Below are 23,070 nucleotides of genomic sequence, written 5' to 3'. Positions count from 1 at the left end.
AAAAAAGTTCAATCACAATGATTTTATTAGAATTCATTATTTGTCGAGTCATGTTTTTACACTTTTTAAAAAAAAAATTGAAATACTTTATTAATCCCCGAGGAGGACATTGTGGTTCACACTGTTATTGTAGAGACATGCTTCTTGCACACACAGGCCTGAATCACACACGTGCACAAGCAGGGCCTGTGGACATGCATTAATGGAGAGACGTCCGAGTGCAGCAGCTGCCCCCACAAGAAGCGCAGCCCGGAGCTGGTGGGGGTTCGGCGCCTTGCTCAAGGGCACTTCAGCAGTGCAATTTGTGTTTTTTATCATGACTCTTAAATGAAATACCAGCAAGTCTCTTTTTCAGACAATAAATCAAACAGTTCTATAATGGAAAGTACAAGCTAGTAGTACCTGAAAGGTTAGCTTTAGCGCTAACTTGAGTCAATCACTGTAAAGGTCCAAAAGGTTTGTGTGATCGAGGCAAAAATGAAATGTTAATATCACAAAGAACCAGATTTATGTGCAGACAATCTATTCTAAAGGAAAACAAAAAACAAGCATTTTCAATTGCAGTTTATTAGATACTCATCTCTGTACCAACAAGAGAGATGAGACTCAATAACAGAGTACAAAAACAAATATCCATAGAAAAGTATGCTTATATTGAAAGACGTTATAACAAAACATGTAGCTCACATGTTTTAGGAGCAGTCTGGTTGAGTATGATGATAATATACCAAGTTAACATATTGTACATTTTCTGTGTTTTTTTATACAAAAGCGTCAACGCAAGTCACTCTGTACAATTCTTATCTTTTAGAAAACAGGACCTTTTTTTAATCCACTGCTGTGCGCAATCAGTATTTGGAAGGCACTTTGCAACAGACCAAAAGCAGAAAGCAAAACAGAGTTGAGGCCAAAAATGATCCTTAAAAACATCTTTATACACGAGAGTACCAACGTAAGTGAAAAGGAAACATCCCATTGGAGAAAAGCACTCATTTCCTTACAGCATTTAGCACTTGTTTCCAAAGAATTGACAACAAAAACAACCCTTCTTTTAGTTTTTAAAGAACTCAATAGTGCAGAGTGGATCAAAAGAGGGATAAAAATAAACTTAGTCAAAGATGAGAACAGCACGGTGAACAGTGAAACTCTCAAACTGCCACCAACCAGTGATCGACATTCAGTCCCTCAGCTTCAAACAGCCTTAAGTTAACATCCCTCGACATGATGGACAAGAACAAAAACCTGTTTCTATGTACACGACCACCATTGAAAAACACTGATCATACTGGTTGGGTCATATATATTTATATATATACTTATATTAATAAATTGTGTATATGAATGGTATATACACTTGTTACAATCACAACATAACCATAAATAATATAGGAATGTACTGAGTTGAACAGACTTACTCACAAATAATTCAAACAGAACGAATGAAAACACAGATCACAATGGCTTCATGGAGCAGTTGCCACACACACGCAAACGCACACTCTACTAAAATCCTTCTCTGTGAGACTTGCTTTGATATTTATCATTTTTACGGCACAAGAGAAACCTTTTTGTTCTCTTCACAGGAACGTCTCAAATGAAACACATTTTAAAGTGAGACGCCTTGATAGATTAACGTGTGTCCAATCCTGGAGACCAGTAGTGCAAACACAGAACGTGTTATCTACCAACAGCACATGAGCAGAACCACACGGGATAAAGAGGATGATTGAAATAGTTGTATAACCTGCATTATGTTTGATTGGTCCAGAGGTTATAGGATGAGGGTATGACTCCAACACACACACACACACACACACGCACACACACGCACACCTCAATTTAACATAATTTAGAGTGGGAAAAAAACCAACCTCAAAATAAGCACATCACAAGATTATCAACAGACAATAACAAAAAAAAAAAAAAACGATACAAGAATCAGAGGGCATGAATAAGTTAATAAAATATATTCTACATTTCTCTTAATATACCTGACCTTGGTCCCTGCTCCATGTACACAACTGATTTAACACCAAACAAATAAGAGCTGGAAACGTCGTCATTGTACAGAAGGGATACGAAGCTCCTTCCAAACAAGCTCACTGCAAGTCTCAACACACATTTGAAGACTTTAAAAGTCTTTGAGCCTTGAAGAGATTTTTTTAAACTAAAAATGTGTTGCGGTAAGGACCTTAATACAATATCATAAAACTAATTATTCATTAGAAGAATGAGAAATTGAAAAAAAAAAAAAAAAAAAAAAGCTTGAGGGTCCTTTTACATCCAAATGAGCTGCCAGTAGATTTCCTTCATCTAAGCACATCTGCTCTGATGTCACATCCATGTGCAAACTCTGCTCTCTGTACACATTTCACAGCAGCTCCACAAAGGCTTCGTTCAAATGATGGAACAAATATATCTGCAGGTAGGACTTCAAACATTTTGACTGAACTATCATTAAAAAGAAGGCTGACATGCTGGTTCATTTATAACTCGCTGTGATTTCTTCTTCAACTCTAATCAAGAATTTACTCAACTACATGCACCTGATGCTAAATATGATGTTCATTTTTACTTCTTTGAGGTAGCTTTCTTTCGTTTGATCGAAAATATTCTGCTGTTTCAGTATCAGAGAAGCGCTTAAAGTGAAACTCTAATCTCTGTTTACATTTTTCCCCATTAAACAGTCGTGTATTTAGATATGTGACAAGTCAAGGAAGAAGCTCATATGAATGTGAGTTGTAAATTGCTGTGAGCCTGTTAGGAATGTTTCATGGACTAATGAACAGCTTCAAAAGGAAACCTGTGACAAAAATAAGGGCCTATTTAAATCCATGTTGTCAGGAAAATCTTTCTTAAAAGACTCAGGGAACATAAATATAGAATTCATAATAAACTTGTTTTAAGCTTTGTGTAAATAACACACAACAAGAAAACATTTGTGCAGCGAAGAGAGCTCAAACACGTCAAAGCAAAGAACCAAATAAAAAGTACACCAAACGTCACTTTAGCAGATTCATCTCAGATAGAGGAAATTACACTTTCATGTTGTCCTTTTCAAACATCGTGTATACACTTTTCGTACTCTGAAAAAAGTAGAAAAAGTAGGAATTATATGGCAGTCTGTGAAAGAAAATCACAAACATTAAGCAATGTGAGGAAAGAGAAAAAGTAGTCTTGAGGCAAAGTTATTCCCACATAGAGCAGCGTCTGTGGGCGACCCGGCTTCGTCCTAAGTATTAAAGGCTTTGCTTTAACTTGAGCAGTTACGTCACTTCCCCCCAAAGTCCAGTCCGCTCTGACCCTCTTCTGCATCCACCAGTGAAGAGGCAAACGCAGACTGGACTATCTGAAAGCCAAACGACTCGAGCAGAGACATGTTTTGTTGAGGGGAGAAGGGGGAGGTCAGGGAGGGCGCCAGCTCGTTTAAGCTCGACCCGGAAACCCCCTGGGTCTTCTGGGCTTTGTGAACTCTGTGCTGGTGCTTGTTGAGGTAGGACTTGGTGCGGAAGGCCTGACCGCAGATAGGGCAGATAAACTTCTTCTCAGGCTCTGGTGTCTTGGCTTTCGATCCCTCTGGAGAGCCCAAGCTATCTGTAGAGGCTCCATTACAGGCTAAAGAGGGCATCTCAAGCTCTGGTCCGTCTGGTTTGTGCGGCGTTTTAAGCTCTTCACTACTGGGCAACTCCCCAAATGAAGGATCGGATTCTTCTGATTCGAGATGAGGACACTTCCCCATGTTCTCCTGTCCGTCTGCGGTAATCAAGGGGGGATAGGAAGGTGTAGAACAGGATAGATAGAGAAAAGGAAAAGAGGGGGGAAAAGGAGACATGATTTTACACAAATGATCATAAAACACATTTTGTAGATTTTAAACCTAAATCCAGTACACTGCAGAGATTTTACTTGAGAACTCTTGAGGGCATCCCCAAGCACCAGTACAAATAAAAGGATACTTAATGTAACAATCAAAGACTTAACATACCAAAAAAAAAAAACATCATGAATCATCTGCATCAGTCCATTTGCCCAGAATCCACCAACAGTCCTGCTCTTCTCATTCAACAGACTGCCTGTGTAGCACCCAGCCCACCCCACCCGACCCGACCCGACCCGACCCCCCCCCCCCCCCCCCCCACCTCCTGCTGGACTGTACTGACCTGTGACATGCCCATGGTCGGGGAAGCCAGGCAGCCCGCCAGAGCGACACTCCCAGAAATATGGAGCCCCACCTGCCTTCCCCATGAGCAGCTCAGGCTGCAGGCCCAAAGCTGGGGGGCCAGGCTGGGGAAGAGCTGGGTGTCCATGAAAGCGACCCTCTGCCTCAGGCAAGGTGAGAAACAGCTGGCGACTGGCGCACAGGTCTACACAACACCCGGCCAGGAGAGAGGAGGGGGTGGGGGGGGGCAAACATAACAGGTGGCGGAGACCATGCGAACAGAATTATCTTCATTTCAACACTAGTTTTTTTTTTTTTTTTTTATTCTGCCTGAGAACTTATTGCTTACGCGGGAGTTGGATCTGCTCTTAATTGATTGTACAAAAGTTTGACTTCAGAACATGAAACTAGAGTCCATCTATTCCACAATGTAACAGGCTTTTTTCCTCGCTCAACAATTCAACAAAAAATTAAGTTTTAGGCAGAACTAAAGATAAACCACCTGTCCGAACAACATCAAAATATTACCTTCTTGACTCAGATAATCAGCACATATATTTTAGGCTTAATATAAGGACCCTGCTTACTCCCTTCAAAGACCAATGAGCCATTATTAATGCAATTCATTCTACACTTGAAGAATATTCCTGGGAGATAAGCCGACAAGCATTTGAGTTTTTTTTTTGTACAAAAAGTGTAACGTTCAATCACAACTCGTCTCAGAAATGGAAAACCGCAGTTAATATAGTGACAGTGCACAATTCTGACAACAGCCTTCATCCCATGTTTTGGTCTGTGGGCTCATGTTTTTTGTCCAACTGTGTCACTCAGGGCGCACTCACACCAGGCAATCTGTACCGTGCCCAAGACCGCTTCAACCCTACAGTCCAGTTTGTGTGACTGCTGCGAGTGCCCTGATCCTTGCTCGTACTTTGGCACAGCACAGTTCATGTAGGAGCACAACCACAGATAACAGTTAATATACACCTATATATTAGTAAGTGTAAGTTGAACCTGTTTACATTATCCGTTTCAAGGATTTACAAAGTGAAAATGGTTGAGCCTTATGAGGTCTGGAGGTTGACTCTTTATTCTTTGAAAATGTGCCACAGAGCCCACAAGTTTCACTGTTGTTAACTGTGCACTGTCTCTATGTTTCTGCTTCTCCCACACAGGAAAAGAACAACTACAATAGTTTCAATGAACCCCGAGCAAATGGAGCACACATTGGGACAGTCATGCAACACTGTGTACTGTTAAAAAAAACACACAAAAAAACTGCTGCTGATGAACCAGCCAAACAGGGACAGACAGGGTTTGCCATTGCCATGCAGGACAAACACACACATGCTGAACGTTTTCAGGAAAAACCACCCAAAAAACTGAAGTGACCCAGAACTCCAACCGTCAACTCTGATGTTTAAACTCCTAACCACCTGCACATTTGTGAAGGCAGCGTAAATGCTGAATAAATACAGGTTTCTGAGCAACAAATGCTGTTAAATAAGTAACTTCTTTTTCAGGGCAGGGTTAATTTAGTTCATGCAGAAAACACCAAACCTGTCCTCACCTTTTTTTCTTCTTCCCCCAAATGTGTTACTGTCATCTATCTCTAAATCATTTTTTTTCAATAAACAATGACCTTTCTCCATTTCGTCACATGACATTTTGTCTTTGTGCTAATCTTGATCAAACATTGTGCTTCAATGGTTTACAACTCATCACATTCGGTTTATATTTACATTCTACACCGTTTCTCCAACCTTTTACAAACCCTGATCATTTCCAACCTCATATAGATCTGTCTCACTCTGAACAGCGCTTCATGAGAAGTGCACATATTGGCAGAGCCTCTTACTAGTCAAACTACAAGAAGGAAATGAAATGTGGTTTTAAACACACTTGCATGTTTTCATTCTAAAGTCACGTCCAAACTGCTCAAATTATGAAGCGTCTCCTCCAGACACTTGAGCAAACTTGATCAAATCCGAAATGAGTCAGAACTATTTCTGAGGACACACTTGTTATTTCCAGCACTGACGACCTATCCATCCATCACCTAATATCCACTTCAGTGATTTAAAGATTGAGCTTTGACTTGTGTCAACATCGGAGAGAAACTTTTTTCTGCCCACGACGAGCACTTGAGTGAAGTGTTTTGAGTCAACAGCTTTTCAATATGACGCACCACACTTACGTTTGTCCACCATCAAAATATCGGCAAAACATCTGATTGTGCGAGATCTGATACGAAATCTAAGGCTTGCATGCTGTTGGGACACGTTACCTTCATGACTGTTTTTTTTTTAAATTCTTTATCATATTGCTCCTTGTATTTGCAGCTTACATTACAACGAGTGAAGCAGTAGGGGAGCTGTTTCCCTTCTGTATACCCAGCCCCCTCTGAATACAAGACATGCTGACAGTCACCATCAGACAGACAACCAGCACATGAAAAGTGCACAAAGTAAATGTTTGAGTGAAAAAGCTCGGCATAGGAGGTTGGCGAATGTGCGTGTGTTAAACATACACAAAGATGCAGCAGCATGTTTCTCCTAAAAGCAGCAGAGCAAATAAAAGCCAGAAACATGACGGTTTGGGATGGGGCGGGCGACTGCTTGCCTTCTACTGAGCACTGGCGTCCCATGTGGTAAGGGTTGCCGTTGTGCATCTGCAGCTCCCCCCTTGGTTCGGGGAAGGTGTGCATTGTGGTAGAGGGGGGCAAAGGAGAGCCATGGTGTGTCTTAATATGCACCTTAAGGTAGGACGCAGTAGAGAAACCTGGGACCAGAAGAGAGAACAGGGCAGTTGTTTGAAACACTCAAGGCCTTGACTATGGGGGGATAACAGGCTCATTGATGTTAATGAGGAAGATACGATGTTTGGTTCGATATTATTCATCACTCTGACTCTCTACAATGAGCTTCACAATTGACCCTTTGTTGATTCTCTGATTGGTCAGCTGACTCACCAATCAGAGAGCCCGCTCTCATAGCAACCATTGCAGGGGATGCTACAGGTTTCATAGAGGCCAAGACTTTTCAGTGGGAGGGGGGGACCTAGTAGCCGTAAGTAGGTAGGACGGCTTGGCAGAAGGTTACTTCGTGGTGAGGGCGGGACATGACAAAGGGTCAATTTCCAAAAATCTTAATTCCTATAAGAAGCCAAAAAACTTGGAAAGATGTTGCTGGAGATCTTATCACTGCACTTTTACCTTTGTAATGCTTTTTGATTGTCAACCGACTCATCTGCATTGACACAATTTGGCTTTATTCCAATGTAAATGGACAGAAGAAGTGATAAAAGCCTTTTGTTGAAGAAAAGACTTTAACTGATGTTTAGGTTTCACTGAGATATCTCCACTGCCAATCTTCCTGGTTTGGTGCCTTTTGAAGCACCTACAATTATGTTGCTGATCTTGTTTGTGTTGAATCTGAAAAATGTTCGGTTTTTAAAACATTTTTGAAATATTTACGTTTTCTCACGCTTATAAATGGTGGTCTAATACATGTGTCAAACACTGTATTTTATGTATGTATTTATATATTGATTATTTTATTCTAAAATAATTGGTTGCTGCATTATTACATTACTTTTTTTTTGTTCAATATTTAATTTAAAATATTACAATAAAAAACCTGAGCAGGTGTTCAAGTCTGAACTGTCGCTGCTGCACTTAAGACAATGTGTTAAAGGGAATTTCTAAATGTTCCTAATAAATAAAAGAAGCGTTGCACACGTGTCCCTTATAGTACCTATTTTGTAAAAACCTTGTTAATAAAAAAAGAAAAGGAAAAGGGACGCAGATCATGGAAGTTAGCACTACAATAATTTGGTGAGCAATCTTAAACCCAGAGGTGAACTATTAGCGTGAGGCTGATGATGTAAACCAATCAAAGTGAAGTATATTGGTATTGTATATAGACCTGATATTTTATTTCCAACCGTGTGGTTATTAGGATTATTTCACTGCTAAGAAGGCCAAGAAAAGTGGATCGCTGAAAGTAGATGGGAGGGACAATTCGAACACACCCCATCATTGACAACTGAATATCTGTCTGTATTTGGGACAGAGTTTTTTTCAGGAGGAGTTTGTAACTGTGAAGAGGTACACTGAAAAATTACCTTTGTTGCAAATGCCGCAGTAGTTATGTGTTCCTTCACTGTGTTTCTTTAGGTGGTCTGCCATGTAGGCAGCTCGCAGAAACTTGCCACACATTTTGCAGGGGATTTTGTCCTCGTGACATGCCAGGTGTGACCGGAGGCGATCTCTCGTAGCAAAGGAGGCGTTACATATCTGAAAGATACAGAACATTTCAACGTCCTTTGTACTTCTCACTGTTAAAAACATTCATGATGTTGTGGTTGTCACAATCCTTTCACTCAAATCCGGTGGACTCTTTGCGTTACCTGGCACTTGTGGGGTCTTTCTGTTGTGTGAACCTGTTTGATATGTCCATTCAGGTGGTCCGGTCTGAAAAAAAAACCCCAAATAAAAACGGCATTAGCGTTTGACAAAACCATTAGCCACATATAACATATTAAACAGCTGTTGCATTCTTCTTGGAAAGTAATTATTTTTTAGCATGGTATCTATGAAGACATCAACTATTTATATATATATATATATATATATATATATATATATATATAAAAAGTTTGCGTATTAAGTTCAGAAAAGTATAGCAAAGAATTGTTTCACTTCTCCAAATGTCACTGTCAAATCTACACAGCGCAACTTAAAGTTGTTTCTTGTGGCTGGGTCTTTGCATGTTCTTAAATCACAACAGATAAGATGGATTTGTTACAAACATTCACTGCATCATCATGAATCTGATTTTACACCAAATATTTGTGACTTTTTTTTCGATTTGACGACTGCATGTATTTTAACCTCCAGAGCAGTAGGGGGTGATGGAGAGTTCACAAGAGAGCCTGGAAACTGGTTTGCGTGCTTATGGCTAAAACAACACAGATGACAAATCACTCCATAATGATCATGACGCTTTCTTAATACAGAAACTGTAGGGTTTGAACATTTTACAGTAAAAAAGTGCCAGTTAAAAAAAAAAAAAGACAAAAAAAGTTGTCAGCCTTAATTGATCAAACTGAGAACCAACTTAATGCAGTGGAGTGTCCTGGGTCTGCTATCCCCCCCTCCATTCTTTAAAGCATTTCTGCTCTTTGTCTAAGCACTAGATCCGGATCTCATGCTGGTGATGAACTGGCTGTGCTACATGTCTAAGCATCTCACCTGTGAGAACTGTCAGATGGAAACTGACACTAAATGATTGCAACCGATCTGAGTTAGTGATGACTGTGAAAAACCACTTTAGTATTTCACTGGCCTGCTTCGAGTATAACATATACACACACACACACACACACACACACATATATATATATATATATATATATATATATATATGTATATGTATGTATGTATGTATGTATGTATATATATATATATATATATATGAAACAATACAGCATACTTACGCGTGCTAATAGAAATAAAATCTTTTTTTCCCCCCTGCAACACAAAGAAAACACACCATATAGACTGTCAAAGGGAAGAATGACCAACTCACCTTGAGAAACCTTTACCACAGCTTTGGCAAACGTAAGGTTTCCCAACCGAGCCGTCGTGGGACCGTACATGGTACGACATCCTGTCCTTACGTTTGAACCGGAGCCCGCACACATGGCACGCATACGGTTTCTCCCCGGAATGAGAGAGCTTGTGTCGGTTCAGGTGATAAACATCGCGGAAAACTTTACCGCAAATGTCGCAGCCGACATGCCGCCTCGTCCTCTCTCGTTTTCTGCCGTTATCCAGCGTCAGCTCTCCGTTCTCTGAAGACATGAAAGACATGCCGCCCGCTGTTGACAGGCGCTCACCGGCATTGTTTACACCGACGTTAGCTCCGTGTTGCGCCTCATGATTCTTCAAGCGGGAAGCCTCGGTAAATGCTTTACCACAAGTCCCGCATGGGAACAGAATAGTATTTTTCTGCGGGCTGTTGCTAAAGAGTACAGTTTCCACAACCCCACCGTCTCTCTTTGGTTTTCCCTTGCCCTTTTTATACCCTGGGGAGCCCGCGTCGTGTTGAAACGTGTGCCCCGATATTTCCGTTGTCGGGGTAACAGACAGTCCTTCCACAGGCTCCAAAACTGGCACCGACGTCTCGCCACCGTCCTCTAATAACACAGCGGGAGTGTTTTCAATACCGTCCACATGCATTTGTGTGTTATTAGCAAAGCTCTGAACGTTCACCAGAATTCCCGTTCCGTTTACGAGATCCTGCGGAGCCACAGGGAAACCCAGCTCCGCGGCTGTTGCGGTGGCCTGGAAGAGGCTGGCGTCGGCTCCGCGCGAGGTCGGGACGAGGATTTGTACGTTGGACTGCTTGATGACCTCCTGACAAATCTCAATGACCGACCGCATCAGCAGAAACTTAGCAGCAGTCATTAACTCCGGGAAACACTCCAGACGCACGACGATCCTTGACGTGTAGGCGAAGTCCAAAACGTCTTTAAAAACTTTCGGGCTGATGGTGTGCATCTCCAGCTCCTTCGTTTCGCGGTCACCCTCCTCCGTCTGGCGACTGAACACCGACTCGAAATACTCGCTGCACGCGGCCAACACCGCCTTGTGAGCGGGGAAGCTCTCCTCGCCAACGCGTAAGACCACATCGCAGAACCTGCCTCCATCTTTCCTCTGAACATTGAGGTTGTGTAGCATCTCCGCGCTGTGCTTGCTCACCTGGTAGGTGTACGAAGAAGTCCAAGACGGCTCCGCTACCTTCTCCATGCCGAATTCATCAAATAACAATGGATGTTAACGGCGACGGTTGGAGAAATTAGCGGGGTTTTGTGCGCTCCGGTTCGGGCACTTGATACCAGCGAGCTAACGTTAAAGGATCCAAAAACCCCTCCCCGTCGATTTAGCATCTAATGTTAAATGCTAGCGGTAGCGAAAAATGGCAGCCCCCCAGCTTCCTGTGAACTTTGACCCTGGTTTCTTGAGGGGTGGGGGTCGCTCTTGTTTTGCGTTTTCTGAGGTTTGTTTCTGATGAGAATTTGCTTTCTTCCCATGTTCGCTCATCGTCAGGTCAGTAGCTGAGAGAAGTGCTCCAGCATTCACTCGGGGTCTTTCTTGTCCAATATGCCACAACGTGAACATGCAAGTCTCTTCCTGCTTGTCCTGTGATGGTAGAACCCCTCCCCCAACCCACCACAAACAGAAGAGAAAAAAAGCCCCTGTACAGTGCACGATCACAGTCTAAACCCACGCAAGACTCATTACAAACATTATACTGTACAAGTCAAGCAGGCACCTGCACTTGACAAAATATATATTTAATAAAAGCTACCAATTTAATTTTAAATTACAAGACAGACAATGTAAATCCTCAGAAGTGAGGGACTGAGTTAATCAAAAGGAATTTGCCAGTTTAAGTCATTTCTAGAGATAAGATGCCTTACATTTGCTGGTTCCAGCTCCTTCTGATGTCCCCTGATTTTGGTAATAAGTGAAAAGTTTGTCTGGTTGAAAAATCTGTTTGTGGGCGCTGTGACATTTGAGAATGCATGTTTCCAAAATTAAATTGTATATTCTTGACATAATTAACTCTTTTAAACGTTTGGTACCGAGATCATTCTGACAAATGGTTAAGAACTTGGATTATTAAATTATCTACAGTGGACAATATTCCTTATAGACCCACACACATTGAATACTAGAGCCCTGATATTTCTTTGATGATTGGGGCATAGACTTGTAAACTAGAATATTTGCAGCAGCTGAATATCACTGGAACTACATTGCACATAGAGATGAAATAGCTTTAAGTGCAATTTTAAGTCCTATTTTTGGACATTTTTAATGGGGTCATTACGTCCGAAATATGTTTCTTCTAGCAAATAGCTAACATTGAAAGCAGACCACGCTCCCTTTGAATAGTTGGACCAGAGATAAGATTTTCCAGGACTCCATATTTTATGTACCTTTAGAGCATAAGTCTAGACATGAGATAAATAAACATGTTTGATATTGAAGGTGGAGAGCGATAGGGTGGTGTATTGGCACTAAAAACATGTTGCATGGTTTTCTTGGGGGAAATAAAAAAATTATTTGCCAGTTGAATCTTTGACAGTGTTGCTCTAAGAATTTTGAATATATAGCAGAGAACATGAGAAAGCAAAGTATTGAAAACAATTGAAGCAAACTGTTTTTACTGAAGATTTTATTTATTAATTCTATTTGTGCTTTTTATAACTTAGTAGCACATAAACTGAATCCCGACCACCCTTGAAAACTGACAATGTGAGCATTGCTGCTGACCCCCCCAGTGACAGGTTGGATGGGAAAGGATACAGTTTTAAAAGGATAGAAAAACAAAACAAAGAAAAGGCACAACCAGCACTCGCTGCATCCCCTGGAGTTGTCTTCAAACGCTCCATTCAGTCACTTCTACGGAAAAGGGCCACAAGGGGAGGAAGACTAAACACTTAAGTTACTCATCAATCCAACATTTCCCAGCTTCAGTAGCCCTTTCTCAGTGCACTTCAGGGGGGGAAATTAAAGTTTGACGTGACAAAGGAATGCTACCAGCTTTCGGTGACTTTCAGTTAAACTTCCCATACCAAAACAGAAAAAAAAGCTATATACAGGGAGAATAAGATTCTTTCCCGTGGTCTGTACAATTGGGCCTATACATTATTTACTGCGCACATCCTAATACAAATAAAAAGAAAAAAAAAATCACTCAGCCAGCAAAACAAACTGCCATCACTTATCTTCCCATTTCTGCTGATAACGCATCTTCAAAAGCAGTGACTTCAAGGTTGAAGACAAAGCATGGCATGGTTACACTGTCCAGGTCTGTGCACTGTCTTTCAAATTAAAGTTCACATTTTTATGGTAAAGAGGAAGTGGAGATGGGCAAACGAAAAAAACATAATCCTGCTATCCAGCCCTTTGTCTTTTTCTCACGGCCTGAACTCCAGCTCATCTACACTTATGACTTTAGCTGGCATGGAGGGGAGCGGCTGTTCTAGCATGTCTGAGCCAAACCACTTTGAGAGGCCGAGAGGGGGGCTACCCCCATGTTGCTGGGGGCCGTTTGTCCGGTGAGGTCCCTGGCTCTGCGACTGAGGCCCTGGGATGCTTGGATGTACTGCAAAGTGACAAAAATACAGTTAAATCAAGGGAAAGAAAAAAAAAAGTTTTTGTGGCACAAATATCTTAATTAGAATGATCTACCGAGTTTCAGGTTCAATGGTTTACATTATTTTCCTTGTTGGCTCTAACTATAAAAAAAACTGCACAATTTACCCTCACCATAAAACCATCTAAAAACATCAAGTTGCAACAATCTATTTATAATTTGAATTTAATGTTTGATTAGAAAGCTATTTGCCACATGGTTGAACCAGTCAGCACTTATCCCTTGTACTCACTGGGTCTTTGCTGCTGAAGTTGCTGCTGCATTACTGCCAACGGTATCTGAGTGTTGGCTCTGGGAGGTAGTAGTGGATGCCCTGTTGCACTTAGAGGGTACAGCGGTTGTCCAAGCAAGGCAGGAGGCAAGCCTTGAAGTTGTGTGAGATCAACATGTTGGGGAAATATACCTGGGGTAAACAATACGAGAGATAATTAACTTATGAGGTTTAGCTTCAGGTTAATAGTGTGAAACAGTTAGACATTAAAAAGTTTAAATATAAATGAGAATGTGGGGAATTTAAGGTCAACACCAACCTGCTTGCACAAGAGCAGGTCCAAGCTGCTGGGGCTGGATACCCTGGGCCAGCATTCGTTGTACCACATTGGGATGAAGCTGGGGAGGAGGGCGCACCATAGGTACATGTGATAGCAGCGGCACGGGGTAGATGGGACGTGGGAAAGATGAGGTCGCTCCTGGAGGAACCATGGTGGGCGTATGGTGCCCGGTGGAGCCAGAGCCGAGACGCTCAGGGTCCTTGTTTTGCAAGTTCTGGGAGCTTGCTTTCACTCCGCCAGACTGGCCAGCATGCCCATCCATCGCTTCTAGATACAGATTTCTGGAGCTGCCGTCTGTAATGATTGCAGAGCACAAATTAACAACAATTAGATACCTCATCTGATGCTAAACTCAAGAAATTGAGAGTAGAATTTCATGCTCTGTACCTTCTTGAGAGTGTGATGTTGCGTCCTCCTTGGTCTCTGAACGACCTGACGATTCATCTCTGCTTTTCTCTTTTGTAGCGTACATTTTGCGAATTACAGATGTGGGTGTGAATGATGGGGACAACTGGAGCACAAACGGACAAGTCAAATTAATGCCATCAATACAATTGGTTTCTAATTTTAAAATGTGACAGCTTGGTCTATAAAGTTTATGCTCACCATGCTGGTGACAGCGTTGCCTGGTGAGTTTCTTCCAGCAGGCTGAGGAACAGGGGAGCGATTTACACACTGCAATCTGTGGAGCATAAGCATGTCAGCTGTAGATAACTTGACAACGTCAACCAATCCATTGTTATCACGTTTATTTATTGTCTAATATGTTTATGTGAACCACATTTTCTAAATATGACAAAAATAAATGTTTATAAAAATCTTACCTATTTCGAAAAGACTTGTCCTGTGGTTGCTTGAAGCCAGACTGGAATGCATGGTGTGCATGTAGAGCGAGGTCTTGTTGGAATGCCAAGGCTTCCAGGTCTACCTGGTTAACTGGCATAGAGAGCGCCCTCATCTGGACAAAAAATCCAGACAACACAAGACAAAAAGTTGGTGACCCGACCATGTGACAGATCTTCAGACAAACTAGAGGAAGCTAGATGGTGCCATTGTGTGTGGGGGGGCACACAGTTGTGTTTACAAACCACATGTAAAATTGGTTTTATTCTACAAATGATGGATTTAATTTCTTTAAAATTTCCCAGAAAAGCCATTAATCAAAGTTTACAAATCCAAAGATGCACCATACCTGATGCTGTGCAGCAGATCTTGGGCTTAGAGACCTGTGTACTTCAGCATACTGCTCTGGTAACATAGGTTGAGGACCAACAGGAAAACCTAGAAGTTCAGCAGGGAGAAATTTTTTTTAATGCTACAGCTCATTTCACCAGCACATCGCAGCCAGTTCGCTCCGTTTCGTTCACATGGCTGCGATACGCCAACCGCATCAGTTTCGCTCCACCCTGGAGGTCGAATTCAAAAGCTTGCGTTTTCACCCCCGTGAAACACAGATGCCGTGTGAACGAAAGGCCAATCTGATACTCAACTGTTTCGTTTCACTGTCACAGCGTCTCCGGGGGCCTTAGAGAACGGCTCACCAGCGCGGGGTGGCAAAAGTTAACTTCTGCTTCCCTCTGTAATGTCTGCTAGGTTTATTTAAGATAGCTGTGTGCTTAACATTTGCTTTAATCATTAGAACATCATGTGTCCCACCCCGACTTGATACTGATTTGCCAGTGCCCTGGACTATACTGGTCTCGTCACCTTCTCGTGTTTTCTCTGGGCACTGGTAGTCTGCATTGTTCTTGGATGGATTTCCTTTCTAATAACAGACTAAACTGAGTGTAGGCATTTCATGACAGATAAGCAGACAGTCCTGTAAATGCCCAAAAGAACGTGCCTGTTGAAGATTGCAGCCGACTGTTGTAGTAGTCAGGTGAGGGTGCCCTCTGTGGGAAGAGTGGGGGTGAGGGTCCCTTGTGTAATAACGCATGAAGCGGGACAGAGGTGGTCGGGCCTTCAGAGCTTCCCAACAGATTGCCAAGTAGTGTAGGTGAGGCACTACGAGCTGGACGTCCCAAGAGCTCCTGAAACAAAACGTCAAATCTCAATGACACATACTCACCATGTTCTTGTTGTTCACATTTTACAGTCAAAATATCTGATGATCACTTGAAATAGATTTTTTTTTTTATCCATCTCTTGGGATGGAAGAGAGATTTTGATGTTTTGCTTGAAACTTCTCTCTGGAGTCGGAAGTACAGTAATAAGACTGTTTTGAAAGTCTCTACAGAGAGCTTCTCAATGTTTAGCCACACTGAAGAAGCAGACCTGTGGAGACAAACCTTAACAGTTGGCATGAAAAAAAAAAAAAAAGACACCACAGATAAAAACAATCCTGACACGTCTGAAAAGAATCCAGAAGACAAAGAAAAACGTAAGCCATTGAATTTTTTTTGTCAACATTAGCCCAAGGGGGTTAATCCACATACAAACCTGAAATATATTTTTCTGTTGCTGCGCAGGCGGTCGAGCTGGAGCTTCAGAGACACTCACCACGGCCTGGTCTGAAATCTGCTGTAAGGTACATGGAGACAGAATTTGTGGCCAAACACCCAAACATCCAGGTAAAAACCCATCTAAGTAAAAGCAGCTGATATTACACAGATGGATTTTTACATGTATGCCCGATGCAAGCCCTTTGGAGAAATGCAATGTCATTTTTTCCCCCGGTGTTCATTATACGTCTGACTTCATGTCTTCTAAGCTGAAAAATCTCAGAACTGACTTGCATAGAACATTTACACTTACACTGCTTTCTTACAACAAACAAATCATCCAAAACAAATTTATGCCCATCACTTTTTAAATACCTCATGAACAATCTAAATCGTGGCTTATCCAATCTAAAGACATGTATGCATGTAGTCATTTGTCCACTTGGGGACAAACTTGTATACGCATCCCATGTCCAAGTTAAATGGGATCAATGACAACGAAAAATGAAAACATCAAGTTGGGAAAATACTTACATTGTTTGAGTTGGTTTTAGGGTGAGTTGGCAGAGTTCCACTTGCCTTCATGCTGCTGACCAGTTTATTAAAGGCTGACATGTCTGAGTCACGCGAGTGTGGACGGGCGCTGGGGCCGCCAGTTAAAGCCTCCTCTAAATGTTCAGCCATAAAGGGCGTACCATTTCCTCTCTGTGGAGGCGGCATTCTTCGCACCTGCGGTCCAGGCTCGGAGCCCAGCTTCATCCTGTTCATCCCTCCCTCCACTTCCTCCAGTGAGAGCACAGCGCCACAGTTAGCTGTGGACAGATGGACACAACTCAAGTTCATGTTTGTTCGGTTACCATGGATACAACAGCAGGTGAACCACTGATGAAGAAGGGTTGTTGTGAATGACGTCCCACCTATTGGTAGTATTTCAAGCTTTTCCACAGCTGCATACATAAACCTGCAATTAACAAGACTGGCGACATTTGATGTCGTGCACGGTCTCTGCAGAAAATTAGAGATTTCTAGAAGATTCGCCCAAAGTCAGCAGAACCAGAAAGGAACCAACACGATTCTAGGAGAGCTCTGGTTTTTCTTTTATAGTCTGAGCAGTATTATCCAATTACGTTTCAGCTGAAATTGGACATTTTGAGGAAAACTTTAGCTTTAGCTCTCCAGGTGAGAGCTAAAGCGGCAGAACCCAATCTATTGTATTGCATTCTCAGCAGCCACCGTTAGACGTCTGTATGCAAATATCTGTCTCCATAGATTAATTAAAGCCGACTTCATCACTCTTACAGGGCTTCTCTCAACTCCAATTCTCTTCTCACATCATGTGGACTTTATGCATGAACACGCTTATCTACTCAGCAATTTTGAACAGGCACTTACTGCTTTCTCGAAGCCGTGCCTTGTTGACAGACAGCGTGGACAGGAGAGGCTTCAGGTCTATTTTGGCCTTGTGCAGCAGCTCCAGGATGTCCACGTTCTCCTTGCACTCTGATGATTGAATAGGTGTGAAGAATGAGGCAGGGCCGTGGCTAGGGGACGTGCAGCGTGGCTCAAGCCCTTCAGAAGAGCAAAGAAGTCCAAGATTTGGGAGACAAACAGTTTCTTGAAGAGTGTCGATTACAAAGCAAGGATGTACCATAAAAGGCCAGCTGGTATTGGAGAATGACTATGTGTACACTTACATGGCGGGGAAAAAAAAAAACAAAAAAAATTCTGATTTGTCTCACACTACATATTTCCGTGAAGCTCCTTCTGGGGAAATTAAATAATTTACCTGCCAGTTTTTCCAGCTCCTCATGGGGAGTGGACCTCAGACTGCTGGACCGGCTGCCTGACGGGCTCAGGTTACTGGAAAACCACTGACTGAAGCGGCTAGCAGAAACAGGGCCCTCCCCCAGGACGTCTTCAATCATCTGCAAGACAAACACTGTGCATGTGAGACGGAGTCAAAAAACACAAACCTCAGCCAACCAAAGGGTACAAAAGGACAAAGGAGGCACTTACGTTTTGGGTGTTATCCATTGATTAAGAACAAAATGTGCTGGAGCTTGAAGGGCAGTGTCATTGAATGCACTGCTGTCTGGCTTTGTGTTTATCTAACGCTTCAAACCAGTCAGTACACAACTTTTTGGATTGCACAATGGATGCTAAGTTGTCCAATTAGTAGCTGTTCAAGTCAAGGTATAATGATGGGCATAAACTTGGATTGCTTATTAACCGCCCTGTAACCCCATGCAGCATCCCGCTGACATTTGTTTTTCAAACGTGCACCAATCAGTGACAGTGAACTCCACCAGTCCATGTGAGATCAAGCCAGTGCAGCAGAGGGGAATTTTAATAAAAGTTTAACATGGAATTTGTTAGATCAACCACATCCATCATCTCACTGTTTTAAATGTTTGTCATGATTGTACAGAACAGACCTGTAGATCTGTTTGATTGGGGGGGGGGGGGGGGGGGGGCTGACACAGCTCACTGGCTTGTATGGATTAGATATAAACATGCACAAAGAAGAAAAAATAAATAAATTAAATGCCGACCCAACTGTGACGTTTACACCTTGAAACCACCGTCAAGACCCACACAGTGCCCCCCAGCACTTACTGAGGCCAGCCCTGGCATGGTCTTCTCAAGATTGAAGAATTCATTGAAGTCAAAGTCTCCGGCCATCTGCTCGGGTAGCACATCGGGGTGGGGAACCTCCTGATCAGCAGTCGACTGTAAACCCCCACCCTGCTCTTCAGGCTGTCCTCCATTACACTCCACAACTGCACACAAAAAAAGAAAAAAAAAAAGTGTCACAACAAAATTGCAGTCACACACTTGACAAGTTCTCAAACACATATATATATATATAAAAATTAAAAAAAAAAAAAAAAAAGGTTAGACAACATCATTGTGCTGTGATTCTGAAGAACAAGGCTTTGACATGCCTTCTTTCACAGACTCTGCTCGCTTCCTTGACCGCTTAGACCGGCGCTTGTCATCTTCCAGGATTTTGTCGTCAAATCCAATGAGCTCAATTGTCTCAGACTGGCTGGTAGGACCTCCAGAGAACCACTCCGGCTCCTCCTCAGCATAAGAGTCATTCCTTCTCCTTTCACTGAAGACACGTTTGTCACCGAAATCTCTCTGCTGGTTCAGACAAAGCAGAACTGTCACCGTTTGGCTTCACATGCTGTTCAAACTGCTTCAAGATGAGTCAACTGTTCTTGAAATGAACCACACTTGTGAATACCACTTACACAAGACCATCTGCATTTTATTTAGAAAACTAATTTAAATAACAGGCTAAAAGAGCCACATCCCGTTTCTTCTTCAGAACTTATTCAACTGTGAAGCTAATTGTACATTTCTCAGCTCGTGAGATAAAGGATTATCTTATCTTAATTGTGATGAGTTTTATACTGTAAAAGAAAGGTCATCTTCATCACTTGGGTTTTTTTCCCCACAGAAACTGAAGCTAAAATCCCCTTTGACTGAGCAAAAAATTTTCATTGAACACCTTTTTTCTCTCAACAGACTGGAACACGTACCAACTTTATGCTACACATTACATATGGACGGAAACTCATGAACACCAACCCTGAATCTTTTATCTTTAAAGTCGCGCTCGCGCTCCCTCTCTTTTTCCGCACGGGCTTCTCTCTCAAACGCTCTGGCAGCAATTATACGACCACTGCCGATTCGGCGTGCTCCTCCCAGGCGAAGACTCTCATTCTCCTTATTTTCCAGGGGGCTGATTGGCCGACGGACATGGGGCGCAAGGGCGGCATTGCCTTGACATCCACCTCCAAAGCTGCGTCGCTGCGGGCTCAGTATGACATCCAGATCGTCCTCCTTTAAGCGCTCACGAGGATCTGAAAACAGGAAGCATGCCCAGTGCAGCAAAAGGTGAGGTTTTAGACGTGTGAGCCATATAAAGACAACCATCGCTTCATCTTATTAAAGACTGTTCCATTTCCAACAAATCTATTTCTCGTTTGCTTTATTATCGTACTCCTCTCAACCAAACTTTGTACTACTTAAAAGCACAATTGCTTCAGGAATTGTAAATGTTACAGTTCCAGGACCCTTTGACAAAAAAATATATATATATTCCTCCATGACTTTAAGTAGACCTCTGAGACCAACATCCTTCTACACACAGTCTGATCCATTTTACCACCACTGTTTTCATTTCAATCTTCACCTGGGATCCTTCGTTTCAAAGGAACTCTGTCGTCCACATAGTCCTTCTTAAAACCTTCCACCGGAGAGCTACGTCCTGAAGTGGGATACAGTGAGGCATGCCACTTCTCAGGGTCCCAAACACCATCACTGCATCCAAACACAAATTAAAAAGATGACATGCGCAACTACTTTAGAGACTCAAATAAGAAACAACCGTCCAAAGTTATTCTGGAAACACTGAAGTAACATGCTCAGTAAGAAAAGATTCAAGGCTGATCATGACATTAAGAGAGACACAGCAGAGCAACATGTCAGTGTGTTTCTCTATGCTTCTGATCAGAGAGAAAGCATACACAAACTAACTACGTTGTGTATTAAAAAAAAAAAAAAAAAGTTAGCATGACAATAATTCAAAAGCTCCATTATTAGATTTCAACCTGCATCCTGTAAGCCAAGAGTAGAAAAGGTCCACGTCACATACAGCAACAATGAGGTTAAAATACGAGGCAAAAGTGTAATTAAAACAGAAAAAAATAAATCTTCATTTATAAGGAGACGTTCTCGAAATCTGTCCAATATGAATACAACACATCAAATGTTTTAAACAGAGGCAGTAAAAGTCACAAGATGGCTTCTGTATAAAAAAAAATCTCCTTGATTTAAGAACATTATCAGACTTCTTAATCTTTGTAGAAAAATCCAGCTTCAAAGGGCTCCACAGTTTGACTCACCCAGTGTCTGGTATCAAGTCAATTAGTCAATTGAAGTCAATTAAAGTCACTGTTCTTAATAGGTATGCCAAAAAAAAAAAAAAAAACAACACGTTAAACTCCTAATTTTAAACACTACAAATAATGTTGCTAACGATGTTTATCATGCACTTAAAACAAATTCTTACCTGTCATATTTATCAGAGAGACATTCTGGCCTTTCATTAGAGACTGGCAGTTCTTTTATTTCCAGTAGTTCCTCCTGTGGAAGAATTAATTATGCTTACTTTGTGTTAAAAAGAACTATGCTAGTCATACTTTTGGCATTTTTAATTCAACCATTTTTTTAAAACCATAAATATTTCAACTGAGAAACAAAAATGTATTTTACATAAAGGAGTCCAGGCCAACACAAAGCGTGACACAAAGACTAAATACAGGCGAAATAACCAGCACTAATGTTGACTCAAACCTGTGCTCATTCACTGATCAGATGAGCCTCAGCACTGGGTTAAAAATCGACAGCACATCTCTTTCTCATCACCTTGGAGTATCTGTGAGGAGCTGTTGCCGTTTGTTGAACCTGGTTCACAGCAGCTTCATCATTCTTCTCCTCGACTCGAGCATCGTTCTCCATGGCTTCAACAAACAGCTCTCAGCTCAGCAGGGACTCCGCTCCTGCAGGAAACAAAGTTCACGCTCCTGAATAAAAAAAAAACAAAAAAAAACAAAAAAAAAAAACGTCGATGTCTGTCTCAATCACAGAAGAGGTTTTGTTTGTGTTTTAGCAACAATGGCGTCATTCAAGTTATGTGTGAAAAGTAGCATGTTGTTAGGGATAAGGAGGATAAACTTTATTGATCCCCTAATGTGGGAAATTTGGTGGATAGAGCAGCTCAAACAAAAAAAACAGTAAACAAACAGCATCAATAGCAAAAAAAAAGCTATGAACAGATTTACATCAAAATTAAATTACGTGGAATAACTAAACATTACAAAATACAATGAACCTCGGTGAATATATTAAATAAATGGTTTCAAGCAGCTGTTGTTAATTAACAGGTTAATTAAGATCAGACATGTCAATCAGAATAATTAATCCAGCGCTGATGTCAATTAAATAAATACCTTCATCACCTAACGCAAGTTTTGCGAAAGTATCAAACCACCACAAAGGTCAATGCAACTCAACCAAATGTATGAATGAATTAATCATTTATTTATCGGGTATGAGAATATAAACGTTACCGGCTAACACACAGAGCTAGCAGGCTAGCGCCCACACACACTTCACTCAGTATTAGAGGTGTACGTCTTGTAATAACACCGGTCTTGTGAGCACGTTTATAAAACAACGACAAAAAAGCCAACTTACACGATGTGAATGATGCGAGGAATAATGGTCTCTGACGGAAAAGCGGTGCAGGCAGTTCACGTTAGCTAGCCAGCTAGCTAGCCTAGCACTATGAGCTAGCTAGCCAACTAGCTGGGGCAGGGGGATAAAGCCCACCCAGAGAGTACCAAGTCTTAAATCGTCTGAGCTGTTGTAGTGATATTAGGAGGCGCACACCGTACTGGGGTAACTAAACACAAACACACAGGTCCAAATAACAAATTAATGTATTGTATTCTTAAGTAAACGTCTGCTCAAGTCGTAGTTTTCAGTTTTCCTCTGATCACCGCTTTAAGAAGGTCCTAGGAAAGATTACATCGTGCCCACGGCGCCTTTGTAGAAATCTGGATCGACTTGTGTGTGTCGGAAATGTTTTATGTTTTATTATTATCGTTCTA

General features: G+C 41.8%; 2 protein-coding genes across 8 annotated transcripts; both read right to left on the bottom strand.

Annotated features, from left to right (window-relative positions):
• Positions 1 to 551: 551 nt before the first annotated feature.
• On the bottom strand, positions 552 to 11,275 carry patz1 (POZ/BTB and AT hook containing zinc finger 1). 2 transcript variants are annotated; one of them, XM_079341199.1, is made up of 6 exons: positions 9,751 to 11,275; positions 8,570 to 8,633; positions 8,285 to 8,456; positions 6,782 to 6,940; positions 4,161 to 4,364; positions 552 to 3,753 (listed from the first exon to the last, which is right to left on the bottom strand). In XM_079341199.1, the coding sequence occupies exons 1-6, from the start codon at positions 10,971 to 10,973 to the stop codon at positions 3,272 to 3,274; spliced, it is 2,304 nt and encodes a 767-aa protein (XP_079197325.1). In that variant the 5' UTR covers positions 10,974 to 11,275; the 3' UTR covers positions 552 to 3,271. The 2 variants fall into 2 exon arrangements, with proteins under 2 accessions (XP_079197325.1, XP_079197326.1); XM_079341200.1 differs by lacking the exons at positions 4,161 to 4,364; positions 6,782 to 6,940.
• A 1,116-nt stretch (positions 11,276 to 12,391) lies between these two features.
• Positions 12,392 to 23,028, bottom strand: eif4enif1 (eukaryotic translation initiation factor 4E nuclear import factor 1). Of its 6 annotated transcripts, none has more exons than XM_079342190.1 (19): positions 22,655 to 23,028; positions 21,824 to 21,957; positions 21,468 to 21,541; positions 20,589 to 20,716; positions 19,982 to 20,256; positions 19,330 to 19,528; positions 19,001 to 19,164; positions 18,171 to 18,309; positions 17,777 to 17,953; positions 16,919 to 17,196; positions 16,383 to 16,460; positions 15,787 to 15,973; positions 15,136 to 15,224; positions 14,768 to 14,901; positions 14,550 to 14,625; positions 14,331 to 14,454; positions 13,923 to 14,237; positions 13,625 to 13,795; positions 12,392 to 13,341 (listed from the first exon to the last, which is right to left on the bottom strand). In XM_079342190.1, exons 2-19 carry the CDS (start codon positions 21,914 to 21,916, stop codon positions 13,154 to 13,156), a joined length of 2,889 nt encoding a protein of 962 aa, XP_079198316.1. In that variant the 5' UTR covers positions 21,917 to 21,957; positions 22,655 to 23,028; the 3' UTR covers positions 12,392 to 13,153. The 6 variants fall into 6 exon arrangements, with proteins under 6 accessions (XP_079198316.1, XP_079198314.1, XP_079198315.1 ...); XM_079342188.1 differs by having other exon boundaries at positions 16,383 to 16,463; positions 22,655 to 23,026; XM_079342189.1 differs by having other exon boundaries at positions 19,330 to 19,531; positions 22,655 to 23,025.
• Between the last annotated feature and the right edge of the window lie 42 nt (positions 23,029 to 23,070).

This window comes from Symphodus melops (assembly GCF_947650265.1).
Source record: "Symphodus melops genome assembly, chromosome: 4".
NCBI lineage: Eukaryota > Metazoa > Chordata > Actinopteri > Labriformes > Labridae > Symphodus > Symphodus melops.
The sequence above is the reverse complement of the archived record's forward strand: the minus strand, read 5'-3'. Positions and strand labels throughout refer to the sequence as shown.